The sequence below is a fragment of the Eschrichtius robustus genome, chromosome 17 (assembly GCF_028021215.1).
Source record: "Eschrichtius robustus isolate mEscRob2 chromosome 17, mEscRob2.pri, whole genome shotgun sequence".
Classification (NCBI taxonomy): Eukaryota; Metazoa; Chordata; class Mammalia; order Artiodactyla; family Eschrichtiidae; genus Eschrichtius; species Eschrichtius robustus.
The window spans coordinates 15889320-15907891 of NC_090840.1; the positions used below are offsets into that span (position 1 = coordinate 15889320).

At 38.8% G+C, this 18572-nt stretch overlaps 1 protein-coding gene across 1 annotated transcript in view; it reads right to left on the reverse strand.

The window, feature by feature from the left end:
* Window positions 1–6104: 6104 nt before the first annotated feature.
* Window positions 6105–18572, reverse strand: part of LACTB2 (lactamase beta 2) — a 32173-nt gene continuing 19705 nt past the window's right edge. The window contains exons 4-7 of the mRNA XM_068525556.1: window positions 13167–13345; window positions 11077–11225; window positions 7369–7450; window positions 6105–6709 (exon numbers count right to left, since the gene is read on the reverse strand). Coding sequence (XP_068381657.1) covers window positions 6666–6709; window positions 7369–7450; window positions 11077–11225; window positions 13167–13345 — 454 coding nt within the window. The 3' untranslated portion in view covers window positions 6105–6665. The remainder of the gene's footprint in view (window positions 6710–7368; window positions 7451–11076; window positions 11226–13166; window positions 13346–18572) is intronic.

Consider the following 18572-nt stretch of genomic DNA (forward strand, 5'->3'; position numbering starts at 1 on the left):
CTCTAAAGATACTAATAATTAAAAAAAAATTTCCTCTACATTGACTTTTTTCTGTAGTTTTGCTTATTTTGCTCCATCATTTCTGATGTTTGATTTCTGTTTATATTAAGAGATACTGATTGGAAACTGTATATGTGGGTGAGTGTATGGGAGGATTTGTCAAATTGTGGGGAGATATGGCCATTGTGTTGGAGAACCCACATATAATTGTATATGCAGGTTTTTTCTTTTCTTTTTCTTTTTCTTTTCTTTTTTTTCCCCCCAACCTGGGAGGATTTGATGAGGGGTTTTATAACAATGGTTCAAAGTGAGGTCTCTGACGAGATTAGGGTCTTGTGAGCAGGGCTTGTGCAGGTTTTTTCTCTAGATCATTCTCTTTCTCTCGAGAGGAAATTTCCAATCTTCTGCCTGGCATTCATCTATTTGGAAGCTACTGTTCTGGGGACAGGTGAGGAAAGGGGAATGGAGGTCTACTGTTCTGACTTTTGCTTAATTTTTTTCTGCCTTTCACCTCCAAGAATAAACTTCAGTCTCTTTTTTGGGGTGGTGGTTGGCTGGCTGTGTAGCACTGGGGTCTGTTGCACATAATAAGCTTTCACTATGGGGACTTACCTGGTGGTCCAGTGGTTAAGACACTGCACTTCCAATGCAGGAGGTGTGAGTTCAATCCCTGGTCAGGGAACTGAGATCCCACATGCTATGTGGTGAAGCCAAAAAAAAAAAAAGCTTTCACCAATCCCACTTTTTAAAATAAAAATTTTATTTATTTATTTATTTATTTATTTATTTATTTATTTATTTATTTATTTATTTATTTATTTATTTAGGGCTGTGTTGGGTCTTCGTTGCTGCGTGTGGGCTTTCTCTAGCTGCGACGAGTTGGGGCTACTCTTCGTTGCGGTGCGCAGGCTTCTCATAGCAGTGGCTTCTCTTGTTGCGGAACACGGGCTCTAGGCGCGCGGGCTTCAGTAGTTGCAGCTCGCGGGCTCTAGAACGCAGGCTCAGTAGTTGTGGTGCACGGGCTTAGTTACTCTGAGGCATGTGCGATCTTCCTGGACCAGGGCTCGAACCCGTGTCCCCTGCATTGGCAGGCGGATTTTTTTTTTTTTTTTTATACAGCAGGTTCTTTTTAGTCATCCATTTTGTACACATCAGTGTATACATGTCAATCCCAACTGCCCAATTCATCACACCACCACCACCACCCCCTGGGCAGGCAGATTCTTAACCACTGTGCCACCAGAAAAGTCCCCAATCCCACTTTTAGAGCAGAGCAGTATCTACCTTCTGCAGTATCTGGTGCCTCCAACTCCTCATCTTCTCAAGGGGTTGTTAGGATGAACTGGCCCTCTTCCCTCCTGCAGCAATTTTTGGCTATAGTTTAATCACTACCCTGACTCTATCCGCTGTCTTTCAAAATTTGGTTAAAATCTCTGCAATCTCTTCTTCCATGGTCTTCTCAGGTTTATATCTTTTACTATTATTTTTTATCTGTACGTCTGTAAACTTAATATATATTATTTTTGGGGGGGCTCTTGGAAAGGAGTGGCAATACACGTGATCCATCTGCCATAAATCAGTACCAAAAATTAATTTTCAAACAATAATGCTTAATATGCTTTTTAAAACTGCCTATAATGTTAATGGCTTTTAATATGGATTTGCTGGGGATTCAGAATTTTAGCATTTTTGAGCAGTCTTTCAGGATAAAATTGGTAAGCAGCAGCCACTTTTTTGAGAATTTAATGTTATATAATTCAGTAATGGATAAAATAAGCATTAACAGCACATAAGAGTCTTCATTTAACACTGTTGACTGTCCCTTTTTGGATGCCTCTCTTGGTTGCTGTCATGCCTCTCTCCCAGTGATTATCCTATCCTTGATCAAGCTTTCTTAATCATCCTTGCCAATTCTCTTCCTTTGTACCCACCCCAAGGTTGTGTACATTTACCCATTGCTTTCATGGCAACCTCAGGGCCGTGACTTCCTAATCTCTCTCTAACCCAGACCACCTTCTTAAACTTCTCTGTAGATTGGGGTGCAGGTCAACTTATCATTTTCCCAGTGGGCATGTACCTCCCCTCTGTTCTGGGGGACTAGCCCAGTAGATTCTATGAGACAGACTCAGGCCTTTTCTTTTGATTAAGACATTTTATTATTTATATTTTGAATAAGCAATACATTCAAATAATTCAAAAGTCCAAAGATATAAAAGGGTAGATTGTGATGTTTCCGGTCCTATCCCCGGTTCCTCAGCTACCCATAAGTTCTCCTCTTGGGAGGTAACCAATGTTACTGTTTTTTAAAATTTTGGGGGTGCTTTTCCAGAGATATTGCCTGCATACACAAGTAAATACACTTATGTAGGCCCCTCCTCCATTCTCCGCTTCAATTCCAAATGTTTCAAAAGGCCCAGCATCAGTGCGGCTGGAACTAAGACTTTCACAATCAGTATTTCAAACATGGAACTTTTTTCCCCAACAAAACCAAGTATCCTTTTAAGCCCCGCCCCCCCCCCCCCCCCCCCGAATGGAAAAGGGGAAAAGACTGATGAGTTTTCCTGCTCCAACAATGCCTGGAAATTGGTAGCAAGATTTAAGCTTGTGCACTGCACTGGTGAGCACGGGAGACTGGCAAGGGAGAGGGCGCAGAAGTTCAGCACTGGCGGAGTTAAGAAACACCCGCACTTAAATCTTTTCTCATTTTCTCTAGGATTCCAGCCTCCCTGCTACTAGTCAACTTTACTTTTTCTTTTTTTAAAAAATTTTTGATTTTATATTGGAGTATAGTTGATTTATAATGTGTTAGTTTCAGGTGTACAGCAAAGTGATTCAGTTATACATATAATCTATCCTTTTTCAGATTCTTTTCCCATATAGGTTATTAATTTTACTTTTCCTTGAAGTGACAACCTGGACATATGAAAATACTCGCAAATAACTTAAAAATAGAAAGTCTCCCAGAAACACACAGAAAAGATTCAGTTTTCACAGAGTTGGCCGGGGCATCCAGTGAGCTACCGCAGAGAGCTCTGATTTATCTATCATCTATTTTACACACACTGGAAAGAAGGGAAAGCTATTTATGAAGGAATCAGTACTGGTCCCGAACCCTTCTCTGAGCCTCTTCTCCATCTGAGAAGAGATCTCACCCACTGTGGCCACAGGGGCAGGCATGTGACCAAAGCTGGGCCAAATACAGAACCTCATGTTTCCCTGACCACAGGGACTGGTCCAAGGTATGGGTAATGAGCCAGTACAAGTCATCAAGTCCTTCCCCTAGGATTTTCCAAACTGAAGCTGGAAGAACTAGCTTTCCCTGCTGGTTATGAGCCCACAGCTGCCCGTAACCTTCACCATGGGAAGAAGCCAGTCTGCTGTGGAGGCTCTGACCCACCCCCCCCCCCCAAAAAAAGATGTTTGGGGTTGTACTGATGGGATCCAAATCTTCATTCTTATTCACAAGCCTGGCTTCACCTTCAACCGTCTCAGTTTGGTTAGCTGTGCCAACCAACTTTCCTTTTTGCTTACACTAACCTGCAACAAAATATAGCCTACCTATTTAGCCCCAGCTCTGTATATCTAAGTGCTTACCAGGTATCTCTCTTTGGATGTTCCCTGGTACTTCAAACTCACATGTACAGTACAATGCATCGTCCCTCCCTTACCCACTCTATGTACCCCATTTCCTGTATTCCCTCATTCTGGTTATCAATTCAGCAACTACCCAGCTGCCCAAGCCAGAAATCTATAGTTCTACTGGGCTTCTTCCTTTCCACCTGATCCCATCCCTCAAGACCTAATAGGTCCCTAAATTCTATTCCTCTTCTTAAATATTTCTCATATCTGTTACTCTGTCTTCTACTACCTTTGAGACTCCTTTGGCTTTTTTCCCTCCCCTACCGTGCTGAAAAGGCCATCTCAGAATGCTTACCCTGTGTACTGCCTCTGTCGAATGGGGTACCCTTCTGATAAAATTTCCTGGGACCCTTCTGGTCCCAGATGATTGGTCTAGAGCAGTTACCATAAGGGCTGGTCAGTAACATATAGGACAGGATGGCGGGAGAGCTCTCCAAAAGGGATATAGAAGATTAATTACACCAGTCAGGTCCTCTTGTATGAGGAGATTTGAATCTGAGACACCTAGAGAGCTACTCAGTGGTTGCAAAACAGAAGCTAAAGTATTACAGGGAGAGGGCAGAGGTGATGATAAGGAGAATGCAAAAACTCTTTTGAGTAAATAGAAAATGAGTAAGCAGAAGTTATGAGTAATACACAATCTCTGGGTGTATTGAACGGGGGTAAAGTAATTGGCTGGAGTGACAGAAACAAAAAGGGGAGCAAAATTACTATCATGGTCGGGGACAAACTCGCTGTTGAGGAGACAACAAAATAATACAAGTCCTGTCCCGGACCACCACCTGCTTTCCAATTGCTAAATTGTGTATATCCATCCTGTGTGGCTGGATGACAGCACACTGGTTCCTGTGAGTTTGTGTTCCCATGAGATGCTTCTTATTCTTATGACCTCAACCCACCAATACTATACAGTGTAGTTTAGTCACATAAATCAGTTCCTCAACCACGTGATGCTTTGCCACCTCTCTGTTTATGTGCATACACTATTTCTTCCAACTAGAACAATCTTCTCATCTCCCAAACAGATACCCCTAACTTTGTCACCTGGCTGCCACTGACTCGTCTTTCAAGATTGGGCTTAGGCTCCTCCTCTAAGCAGCTTTCTGTAACCCAACCAGGTTACACACTCTTCCTTTACTCCAAACAGACTGACTGCTAATGCATATTGTGTGTCTCCACAACCAGATGAGCTTCTTTTGAGAGCAGAGATGCTATTTTGTTCCCCTTTGTATCCCCAGCATCTGGCCCAGTACCCACACAAAGCAGATACTTGGTGGATGCCATTGTTTCTGATAAAGCTCAGTTGCCTAGACTCACTCAAGAACCAAGTTTAATAACCTTCCCTCATCACCCCTCTTTCAACAGATCCACCTGCAGCTTAAAGTGTGCCATGGTACCTTAGAAAGATAGTGATTCCACAGCTTTGTGTATGCGATTCCCCCAGTTCAGAATGCCCTTCTCATCCCTGTGCCCTAATTCGTTGTGGTTTTAATTTGCATTTCCCTCATGATTAGAGATGTTGAGCATCTTTTCATGTGCTTATTGGCCATTTGCATATCTTCTTGGGACAAATGTCTCATCAAGTCCTTTGCCCATTTTTGAATTGGGTTGTTTTTTGTTGTTGAGTTCACAGTCGTTTTGTAATATGGAATGGTTTCAGGAACACAACAGGTCACCAGAGTTTAGAATGGTATGAAAATTCTAGGGGCCTTTGGAAAAGGGGCAGGAAGAGGTAAGGATGTTAAAGAAAGTTTTTAAAGAATTTTTAAAAAGTCTTTAGAAAAAAGAAAGTATACTTTCAGGATTCTGAGCTCATTTTTGTATTGTCATTTGGCAACCTTATGGGTTAAATAAGCATTGGTGGGCTACCTTAGAACCTAACCACTATTTATTTTAAATAGGTATGCTTGTTGCTTATCTATTTTTTAAAAAATTATTTATTTTTGGCTGCGTTGGGTCTTCGTTGCTGCGCGTGGGTTTTCTCTAGTTGCAGCGAGCAGGAGCTGCTCTTCGTTGCGATGCGCGGGCTTCTCATTGCCGTGGCTTCTCTTGTTGCGGAGCACGGGCTCTAGGCACGTGGGCTTCTGTAGCTGTGGTACGCGGGCTCAGCAGTTGTGGCTCATGGGCTCTAGAGCGCAGGCTCAGTAGTCATGGCGCACGGGCTTAGTTGCTCCACGGCACGTGGATCTTCCCGGACCAGAGCTCGAACTCAGGTCCCCTGCACTGGCAGGTGGATTCTTAACCACTGCGCCACCAGGGAGGCCCCCTAACCACTATTTAAAAACACTACTTATAAAAAATTCTGTCTTATGATATTCTAATTTAAAAAACTTTGGTATATAATTCATATATATGTTGATGACTATATATGAAAACCTAAAAAATTTGGAAAGTAAGTTGGTTGTACTAATGGATGACAGAAATAATTATTTATATACAATGACTTTAATTGGGAATTTAATATTTTTCTATCACCAGAAGTTGATTTACATGAATCATTTGTGGGATGCCACTATGAGAAAATATACATGACACAGAAGTATAGAACTGATATATAATCATGATATAATTGATAGAAACATGAAAACAAGCCTGTAATCTACAGATATAGACAAAGGTTGCAGAAAAGGAAGGATTACAATGAAATGTGCTGTTAATTGAAGCAGCTAGAAAAAACAGTATTACTGACCACTGGTAATAGGTAAATAACCTCTAAGAATAATATCCAGTTTAAGTGACATAAATTTTACTATTTTATACGAAACTTATTTTATGTATTGAAAATGGATAAACTGTTGGATTTGGAATTTTTGGTAAAATGTTATAACACCTAGGTGAGACAAATAGCTAATATTATAGGTGTAAAATGTAATTTACATACTTTAGAATAAGTATGATGTTATTTTAAAGTATATCTAGGATTATTTTCAATGTTCCACACGCTATATTCTCTGTAAATAATTAATAGTTAACAAAACATACCATTCTCGAAAAACAAAACAACAACATCTTTCTTTAAGCTGAAACTAAAGATGAGCTTTCCATTTCTTCTCAGGATCCATGTTGCTAACTGTGGAAAGAAAATTATAGAGTAAAAATTTAACAAAAGATGAGCAAATCACTAGATTTTAAGTTATCTTGTAACTAGAAAAAGCATTAATTCCTAAAATAATTTTGTTGCTCAATATAAAGTTGGGGTTTTTCTTGGGGGGGTACATATAAAGATGTTGCTGGAGCTTCTACACAAAGTCCAACTTTGCACCTCTTGCTTTTTAAGGATCAAACTTCTAAGATTATTAATTTGACAAATTAACACTAGGGAACAATTATAGAATTACTGCTTCAATATCTTTGAGTTTGCTACCTTTACTGCTGCTAGACCTTTGGCTGTTCCCAAAGCTTCTCTCGAGACATGTAAAACTCTTCGTGGTTGTGTGGTCTGGGAGAGGAGAAGCTCTCTTCCCGCTACATGCCCGTGACTGTCATTCTGGTGGGTGAGGACTGGAACCCCCATGCGAGATTCTTATTCCTGTGGAAGCTTTTGTTCTAACTTGTGATCCCCTGGCCTTTTGCTACTGACCCTTCCTAGGGACTGTCTCTCCAACTTAGAGTGACATTCAAGGGAGGACTCTGGTGGGTGGTGTTTTTCCTCAAAGGAAACTAGTTCATCTGTTAACAAATATTTTAAGTGCTGGTAATAAAAGAACTAAAATTCGGAAGAATACTTACATATTTTTCCTTCCTTCTCTAATTTTTTCAAATGAAGCGAGGTGTTATGTTCGGCCATTTTATGTAAATGCTCAGGAGTATCCTAAAAGAAAAATGAGAGTGAAAGTAAAGCACTTCTTTTTTAAACAAGAACAGAGTTAATCTTTTTGAAACTTTTAAAGAAAAAAGGGAAAAGAATACAGTCTTAATTCCAATACGGTTTTATAGAGTAATAATCAACACTGTTTCATCTTACGTATGTCTTGCTTTGAGTCACTGTTATTATTAGAAATATACTTCTAGGCAAAACAGACTGTGAGCTCCACAAAGACAGCACAGTAGCAGCATCTGTTCACTACTGAATACCCAGTGCTTAGCAAAATGGCACATAGTGGGAACTCAATAGTTTATAAATGAATGAATAAATAAACGTAAAAATTATTCTAGGTAGTTTTGATGATTCTACAGACGGTTGGCCCTATGGTCTATTTATTAGGTTACATGATAACGTCTTTGCACAGTTTTATTAAAAGTATGTATGTTTCAACCTTAAAACGTACAGTTTTTCCTTTATTTTTGTCAAGCTAGTAATGTAATATTGACGACTATTATCTGAATGGTAAACAAAATAAATATTCCTTTTATTCTTTTTTCTCACGTATATAGTTTTAATTTTACTGAAGTATACTTGATATACAATATTAATGTCAGTACAATATGGTGCTTCACAATTCTTTTTTTTTTTTTTTTTTTTAAAGAAATTCACGTTCTTTTATTTATTTATTTATGACTGTGTTGAGTCTTCGTTTCTGTGCGAGGGCTTTCTCTAGTTGCGGCGAGCGGGGACCACTCTTCATCGCGGTGCGCGGGCCTCTCACTATCGCGGCCTCTCTTGTTGCCGAGCACAGGCTCCAGACGCGCAGGCTCAGTAATTGTGGCTCACGGGCCCAGCTGCTCCGCGGCATGTGGGATCCTCCCGGACCAGGGCTCGAACCCGTGTCCCCTGCATTGGCAGGCGGATTCTCAACCACTGCGCCACCAGGGAAGCCCCCACAATTCTTAAAGGTTACACTCCATTTAGTTATTATAGATATTGGCTTTATTCCGTGTGTTGTACAATATATTTATCTTCGTAGCTTATTTTATACATAACAGTTTATACCTCTTAATCCCCTACCCTTTTATTGCTCCTCCCCCTTCCCTCTCCCCACCGGTAACCACTAATTTGTTCCCTATAGCTGTGAGTCTGTTTCCTTTTTTGTTATATTCACTAGTTTGTTGTATTTTTTAGACTCCACATTACAAGTGGGAACATACAGTATTTGTCTCCTTATATTCTTTAAATAAGAATTTTCCTGAAGTCAAGCTTCTTGACTAAATTTACTGTCTCCATTTCTCAGCTCCCTGAAAATGTTTTGCAAAGATCACTGAATTATATTTTAATCAAAATTCAAAGAATTCTTTTCAGTCCTCATTTTACCTGAAATCAGCTGGCTAGTCTCTCCATTTGGAAGAACTCTTCTCTTTTCCCTTGGTTATTCTACCTCTTATGATTTTGTCTTCATCCTGGATATTCTTCCCCGATTTCTCTTCAATACTGATGTTCATGATGAACTGTACCATTGACTCTCTTCTCTTTTTACTCGATCAACTTGTCACCGCAACATCATGTGTTAATGATTCCCAAGCAGAAACCTCCAACCCCAAACTCCCTGAAGCTCCAGTACCATATATTATATCCACCAGTGTGATTTTCTAGGTCTAATTATGTGACTCCCTGCCTAAGATCCTTGGGTGGTCATTCCCAGCTTATTGGCTGAAGCCCAAATTTTTTTAGCATGGCAACCAAGGGCTTCCCCTGACCTGCCATGCCTGCCTTTTTTGCCTCATTTCCTGGGACCCCCTCCCTGCCCATCTGCAATATACATTCTGGGCTCCAGTCAGATGCGTTTTCTTTGTGGGTTTTCAAACACACATGATGCTTTTGTGACTCCCAGTGTTTGAACACATCTTTCCTTCTGTCTAGAATGACTTCTCTTCTCCTGTACTCTGGCCTTACTCCTTCTTCAAGATCCGATTCAATAATTAAGTTTCTGAAGCTTTTCTGGACAAGCCTCATCACCCTGCATCTTCACCAGGCAGAAGTGACTCCTCTTTCCTTTATGCCCTGACGTACTGTGTATGGCCTTGCGGGAAGCTTGGTGTGATAGAACAACACAAGACTTGAGTATCTGACTTCTGACATTTGAGTGTGTGACATCTGCTAGTTTTGTGCCCTTGGAAAACTTACTTGGCTCACACTTTTTGAGTCTATTTTTAATCTGTTAAGTTGGAATAACAGTATCTTTATGCAGTGAAAATTCAAGGTACTTGAAATTAAGTACTTCAAATTACAATTGTACATGTGAAGCATTTAGTACAGTGTCTAACACATAATAATGTGCTCAAAAATGGGAGCTATTATGATACAGCCAGAATTACAAGAATCTGTTTAACATGTCTGTCTTTGCTAAACCATGAGTCCTTTGAGGGCGTGGATCGGTAGTCATCTCTGTGTCTCTGCACCTAGTCCAGAGTGTGGCACATGAAGGCGTTCAGTAAACATCTGTGGAATGAATAAATGTCTCTGCAATACCTAATGCTGTTCTATATGTGACAGGTGCTTCACACATGTGTGCAGTGAACACATCTCTGAACACATCTCTGAATGCAGAACCAGCATTTCTGAGGCCTGCATAGTCACTGGATGACCCATCTGTGTGGGTTATCAGAGAGGTCTGCTGTCTGTACTTGGGTTAGAAAAAACTACCCATGTTTCAATGTATAGTCTAGAGTGGCTAAACTTTAGTATTATGAGGAAATGAACTCTTTTGCAGAATTTAAACATTTACATTGCCCTTTTGCTCCTGGCACTTTTTATTGTCAGCCCTTTTAATCATTCATTCCTCCCTTTTAAAACAAAGCACATGGAGATACCTGGTTTTTGATAAATTAGGCCCATGGGACATTATAGTCCTTTACTAATTGAAACTGGCCCAGGTTCCTTTTCAAGCTCATCTTTAATTATACTCTCACGTATCTTATGGCCATACAGGTTATGGTAGTGGGAGTTTTAAAACCCAGATAATCTTATTCCATTCTTAACCCCGAAGCAGGTATCGAATAAACATTTGCTGAAAAACTACTGAAGGATTGCCACCCAGTGCTGTCATACAGTGATGTGCTCAGAGGCCACCGAGTGAGGGGCCCTTTCTCTCTATACGAAGTGACTCTACTCATGCTCTTCTTCATGGCCTTTCTCCTTTTAATCTATTGTTAGCATTGCTACTACTTCTCACTGCTATTATCCCAGTAGCTGTCTCTAGCAGATCGCCCCTTACTTGCTGCCGGTCAGGACACCAGATCATCAAGATGGCTAGAATAATACACAAACCATAACAAAGATTAACCGCCAGGCTGTTGGCAATGGTCTCCCCTACAGAGTGGAGGATAAAAGGCTTAATAATGGCTCAGGATGGTTATTTTTGTTCTGTGGGCCAGTGTTTGTCTAACTTCTGTGTTCTAGAAAGTTGAGATTGATGGTCTCAAATCCATACGAGTGACATTACTTAAAAAATTAACAGACTCATTCTGCTCTGGGGTGTGATGAGTTTACCATATCTATAGTCTACTGAATAGATTATTCTATTAAAACTGTGGCTTTGAACAAATAAGATAAATGAAAATTACCTTGTAAATAACTTTTACAAGATCCATTGCTGTGAATGACTTTTCAAAGTTCTCATGAAATAATGTAAGAATTTGCTGTTCTCGGATATTTCTGTGAGAAATGTATTGTAGAATTTTAGCTTCGGCATTATGGATTACTGGGCCATGTCCTGCATCAGAATAATTACAAAAATGATTTCAACCAGATAAAAAATTTTAAGTACAACTGAAGTTAATTTACTCTATTTAAAAATATTTCATATAGTATATTGAAAAGGCATACTAAATACACGACAAAGAAGAATTATCTGGAAAACTATACAGGTAATAAGAGATTTAAAAATTACATATAATGCCAAAAAACATTAGAGAATTACATCAAAATCTATATAAGATATTATTGTGTTCATTAAAAGTTAGAAAATAAAAATTTAACAATAAAAATACAGCCATAAAAACAGTAACTACAACAGTATCAATAGGTAATATTTACAGAGTGTTCATTATTTGCCAGACATTGCTCTAAATGCTTAATATACATTATTCTTACAAGAATCCCATGAAGTAGGTGTTGATACTTTTATTATCCTCTTCGTACAGCAGAAACTGAGGCATAGGGAGGGTAAATAATCTGCCCACAGTTCCACAGCTAAGAAGGGGTGGAGCTGGGATTCTGATTCAGGAGCTTTTAACCACGCTGTGCTCTTAAACCACGCTGTGCTCTTAACCACTATGCTTATCAAAGATTGAAAAGGGGAATGTAAAAGGTAGCTTCATGTAAGTGACCAAGAGCTATTAAAAATTCACAAGAACCACAGGAGAACTTTAAGAATCTTATGTATAGGCTAGCAATTCAGAAATGTTGATAACCCGGATAAAGTTATATTGGAATTTACTCGCTCCTTAAGACAGTGAAAATGAATATATTACACAAATCTGCAAGAGGGTTGCGAACAAAATACCAGAAGCAGACAAACCTGTTAGGTGAAGAGCACGGGCTTTAGGATACCGACCATCATTTACTAGCTGTGTGGCTGGGACAGTCTATGAATCTCCCGAGTTTGTTTCTTCAGCTACCTGCTTCTCTGGGTTTTTGTGAGGACAGCTCTGTGAAGGTCCCTGCACAGTACCTGGCAGGTAGGGTAGCGGCTTTAATATATGGTAGCTATGGCTACAGACCATCATTGACATATGAGCTCCTGCTGTGCCAGTAAGCCAGTTTACTGGATTCACTAAAGCCAACACTCCAAGAACCGGCACCTGGCAGGCTCTCATTAGCTTTGCTCCAATGTGGGTGCATCAAATGTCTACGTCTTCTTTCAAAATGGCTGTCATCCTCCACTCCTTTTATGTCACAATATTAATCCAAATGCCCAGCCTCACTGTATGTTTCCTATCCCCTCAGCAGTGAGAACTCATGAGGGAATATGAAGGTACTGAAGACACTGTATTTACAGATCTTTCCATGGCTCTTTGGTTAGGAACAAGTTGGAAGGACTTAAAAAATTAAGTAATCGAGTCTCTTTTTCCTTCTGGGGGCCTCTTGGGTACCGTATCTTTCTTAGCTTTCAGGATGGAGGAGAGATTCGTATTGTAAAGCAGGGCAGTGATAGCTAATATACTAACAACAGGTTTCTTTTTCTGGAGAACGGAAATAAATACACAATTTTACAGTTGATATAGAAGCTACTGATATTTCCATATAGTGAGTTAAAAAACTAAAGCTCAGACATCAAATGTTACCCAAGGTTGGTTACATGGCTAAAATGTAGTCCACAACAGAAATCAAGTTAACAAAACTGAAGATAGCTTATGGAATGAAAAAAATTTTCTTGTTCCAGTAAGTTTACTTCATTTGTTTAATAGTTCTGTTAATAGCTGTGCAGATGTTAAAAAATAACCCTCATATCTTTTAAAAAAGTCATTAATACAACTCTCAGTCTTCTTTTTAATTGTATTGCTAGGCAAGACTTAGGGGTGTAATTTAGAAAGAAGCAATTTATATGTATCTCTTCAAGGCTGAAACCACAAAGAACACACACAGACAAACCAAAATGAATCTTCCTCATCATCTGACACAAATGGTTTGCTAGATTAATAATATTACCCACCTGGATATATAACTTTAGCTTTGATTTTTAATAACTCTTTTAGGGAGCTCATATAATCATAGAGGTCTTCAAATATGGTTGTTCCTTCCCCTAGGATGCAATCTCCAGAAAAGAGAGCATTTTCCTCTTCTAAAAGTAGGGCCATATGATCATCAGTGTGGCCAGGTGTGTATATAACTCTGGTTGAAAGAAGAAATAGTAACAATTATGAACTCTTAGGCTTAGAAGAAATTTTGAGAAGTAAATTATTTTCTGTCTTTATCTCTGGACAAGACACGAATAAATGATGTCAGTAAGTTTTTTAAGTAGCTCCTTTTTCTCTTGTGGCCCAGTGCAAATTATCATCAGAAAATTCTCTCCTTTAGCTAAATCAAATTTCTCACTCTGAAGTGCAAATTTAATACTTTTGCCACGTCTTCTTTCTTATTTTGTAAGTAATAAGTACTGATTACAACAAATTTGGAAAACAGAAAAGGAAAGTACTTGAAGGAGATAAAAATCACCAATCATTCCACTACTCAGATAGTGCTCTTATCATTTAAGAACACATTTTTTTCAAATCTATATATGTATGTATATATGTGTATATACATACACACACACTTTATGGTAAGACTATGAGAAGCAAGTGCTTTCATATGTTGCTGGTGGGAGTGAAAAAACGGCGGTATAGCCCATATGGAGGGGAATCTGGCATTTTCTAGCAAAATTACATATGCATTAATCCTTTGACCTATCAATCCCACTGCTAAAATTTACCCTGAAAAATACACCTTTACAAATACAAAAAAATACATACAACTTATTCATTACATTATTTGTAATGACAAAATATTAGGAACAACCCAGATGTCCACCCACAGGGCACTATGGATCAAGTATGGTACATCCACACAATGGAATACTATGCAGCCATCAAAGAGAATGAAAAGATCTCTATGGACTGAGATGAAGTAATTTGCAGGATATACTGTCAAGTGATAAAAAGCAAAACACAAAAGAGTGTTCATAGTATGCTCTTTTGTATCAGAAAGATGGGGAAATAAAAACATGTATGTATAGAATTCCTTATATTTGGAAGAAGAAAGTCAGGGAGGATAAATAAAAACATATGAATATAGCTGCCTATACGGGGTAGGCAGGTGGGGTGTAGGGAATAGAGATGCAAGCAAGACTTCTCTGATTAGAACTTTTAAAAAGTTTTAACTTTTAAGCTATGTAAATTTTTTATATTCTAAACATAAAATAAAAAGAAAAATAAAACCTTAACACTGAATACAAAAAAAAGTGTTTATCTTACTGTATACTAGATAACACAGCCATAGTAATAAATTAATTCAAATAAGTTTTAAATACAACACTAAAATAATAAATAAATAAACACAACACTAAGACATCCTTAATAGACTATATCTTAAGATTAAAAAAGTTGCAAAGGTATCTTGAACTTTACTTAATAGGCTTATTGTTGGCAGTGTTATTGACTATTGTGTTTCTGAAATGAATCTGTTCACTGTATGACAGTACAGGCAAGTAAATAAATTGATGTGGAGAACCAAGGTTTTCACCGTGGGACAAGGGAAAAATATATATGAAATGATGGAATTAAGGTTTTGGGTTTTTTTTTTTTTTAACATCTTTATTGGAGTATAATTGCTTTACAATGGTGTGTTAGTTTCTGCTGTATAACAAAGTGAATCAGTTATACATATACATATGTCCCCATATCTCTTCCCTCTTGCGTCTCCCTCCCTTGGGTTGTTTTTTATTTGAATTGAGGAATCATGAATTCATCATTTCATTTTTTTTTCTAGCTCTGTCTATAATGAGGCCCAGAAGCAAGGATACTCCAATAGTAATGAGCACACCTCACACTCAGTTCTTTGTTTCTAAATACCATTTCCCACTCTAAGAAACCAGGGCTTCCTACAGACATAGCTGGCTCCAGGTCTTAGGCAGGGAAAGTAAAATGTGACATCGAGGCACTCTGTGTCAGATAGTAAGGAAGTGCTCAAAGATTAAGGGAGCTACGTCTAAAGGACAAAGAAGCACTGAATTTAAAAAATACGTATAAGTTTGGAGTAATAAGAAGGGAGGGGAGAAACTCTTCTTTAAGAGGAATGTCAGCAAATAGAGAAAAAAAAAAGAAAGTGGAAGAAATAACAGAATAAAAGTCACAGTTTTGCCACCTTCAGTGTATTAATTGATTAAGGCAAGTATCATCAATAGATGCTAAAACCACCGGATGAAAGATTGTTGGGAAGCAGGACATTCACAAAATCTCAAATAATCAGATTACGAATTTTAAGGGGAAAGTAACCTTAACCATGAAGAGAGCTGGGGTCATCATGTCAACCAAGCGACCAAACTTCATACCATCAGCAGTGGGACAAGCTGACATTAGGTACGTCCCCACTGCCCACAACTACCCATCTGTTTTGTCTCTCTGCATTTGGTTTTTACAGATTCCACGTGTGAGATCATACAGTATTTGTCTTTCTCGGTCTGACTTATTTCACTTAGCGTTAAGGCCCTTGTCAAGATCTGCCCATGTTGTTGCAAATGGCAGGATTTCCTTCTTTTTTATGGCTCAATAATATTCATATATATTACATATATATAGACACCACAACTTTTTTTTTTTAATATTTATTTATTTTGGCTGTGCGGGGTCTTAGTTGCAGCACACGGAATCTTCGTTGTGACATGCGGACTCCTTAGTTGCGGCATGCATGCGGGATCTCGTTCCCTGACCAGGGATCAAACCCGGGCGCCCTACACTGGGAGCACAGAGTCTTACCCACTGGACCACCATTCATCTGTCAATAGACACTGAGGTTGTTTCCATGTCTTGGCTATTATAAATAATACTGTGATGAACACGGGGTACAGATATCCCTTCAACGTAATGATTTCGTTTCCTTTGGATATGTACCCAGAATTGGAGTTACTGGATCATATGCTTTTAAGGATATATATTTTTGGATTCTTTGCATATTTATATCTTAAGAACAAAACTGTCATGTTGCTTTAATACCTGATTTTTGAATTTTTTGCTTACTATATTGTATTTTCCTACATCATTAAATATTTTTCTAAAACATGATTTTTAATGATTGCATGGTATTTCACTATATGCATGAATCACAATTCATTTAGTTTCCTATCGTGGGCAGTTTTCCTCCATCAGTAACACTGAATGAGCATCCTTAAAAATGGTGCTTTTGTTATTTTTTGATTTGGTCTCAGAGTTTTTAACAGAGTAGTTTTCCTATTTACATTGCCCTTCTCTCCTTCCCCCATAATGAATATGTCTTACTCACTTCAGTCATTAACATTCATGATTTCTGGTTTTTCGACTTCCTTGCTGTTACTTTAGGTTATATGGACTGCATTTTCTTTCGTCTTTTTTTTTTTTCTAGTGATTTGTAAGATACATACACTTAAGTAGATGTAAGAAAACTGGGCAAATTAACTTCTCTTAATGTCAGTTTTTCATTGAAATGTGAATAGCATGTGTCTTAAAGGACTGCTGGGAGATTCAAGACAAGCATTTAAGTGCTTAGCATAGTATATGGCACAAAGTTACATGCTTAATAAATGGTAAATATTTTATTTTAGTAGTGGTTATCTAAAAGTTTAAAAGAAACATTATTTTTTCTTTCTTGTTAAAAATTTTAAGAACAAAGCAGGGGCTTCCCTGGTGGCACACTGGTTAAGAATCTGCCTGCCAATGCAGGGGACATGGGTTTGAGCCCTGGTCCAGGAAGATCCCACATGCCGCGGAGCAACTAAGCCCGTGCACCACAACTACTGAGCCTGTGCTCTAGAGCCCGCGAGCCACAACTACTGAAGCCCGTGCGCCTAGAGCCCGTGCTCCGCAACAAGAGAAGCCACCGCAGTGAGAAGCCTGAGCATCGCAACGAAGAGTAGACCCCACTCACTGCAACTAGAGAAAGCCCGCGCACAGCAACAAAGACCCAACGCAGCCAATCATAAATAAATGAAATAAATTTATATATAAAAAAAAGAACAAAGCGGTTTTCATTGATTTCACCCTATATAAGATAAAAAATTTAACATACTTTTATTTCCTTTGTCCTCTCCTCCAACTTTCGGTTTTTGTTGATAAATAGAACTATGATAATAAATACTTTTAAAGCATGACAAATATTTTTATTTCGATAATTCCTATTTATATTTACATGAAGGTTTTTTTTTTGTTTTTTTTCTTTGCCCACGCCGTGCAGCATGTGGGATCTTAGTCCCCCAAGCAGGGATCGAACCTGTGCCCCTGCAGTGGAAGCCCAGAGTCTTAACTACTGGACCGCCAGGGAATTTCCTACATGAAGGTTTATGACTATACCAATAATAAGCCAGATAAAGAACTAAGTCTAGGGGGTTTCCCTGGTGGCACAGTGGTTAAGAATCCACCTGCCAATGCAGGGGACACGGGTTCGAGCCCTGGTCGGGGAAGATTCCACGTGCCGTGGAGCAACTAAGCCCGTGTGCCACAACTACTGAGCCTGTGCCCTAGAGCCCGCAAGCCACAACTACTGAGCCCACGTGCCACAACTACTGAAGCCCTCGTGCCTAGAGCCTGTACTCTGAAACAAGAGAAGCCACCGCAATGAGAAGCCGATGCACCACAACGAAGAGTAGCCCCCGCTCGCCGCAACTAAAAGAGAGCCTGCGTGCAGCAACGAGGACCCAACACAGTCAAAAAAATAAAAAAATAAAAAAAAAAAAAGAAAAAGAAAAAGAACTAAGTCTAAGTAATTTGTTCTGCAGAGCTCTTGATTTCTCAGCCACATACAGACAACCCTCTGTACTGGTCATTTTTTTCTGTTATTACTCCTATACTTTGAATTTTACTTCTATTATTGCAGGTTTCACAGAGTTTTCTTGTTTGTTTACCATTCTACCTCATAAGGCTATGAACTTCTAAAAGGCAGGACTCCTGTCGTATTCTCATCTTTATATTCCCAGTGCTTAGTACTTAGTAGTAGCTAATATTAATATATTGCTTTCCACGTGCCAGGCACTGACTTCAGGGATTTACAGGCATTACACACTTAATCCTTCTACCAGTATGGGGTGGGTAGCATTAATGTCTCCATTTCACATTCTTTTTACATTCTAGATAATCGAATCACAGGAGATAGCAATAAATGTCTGATGGAATAAGGTTTAAATTATATTTTATTTACCTTGAGAGGTTAATTATCCTTCTCTTTGCCTATTCTAAATAGTATTGGATTTTTATGTGCTTGGAATACTTTAAATAAATTTTCTCAATGATGGATTTTTTGGGGGGAAGACAGGGCAAATATAATTGCATGTTTGGATTTACTATTTAGGAATTGAAAGTGTGTTTCTGGTTAAAGACTGGATTGAACACCTGCA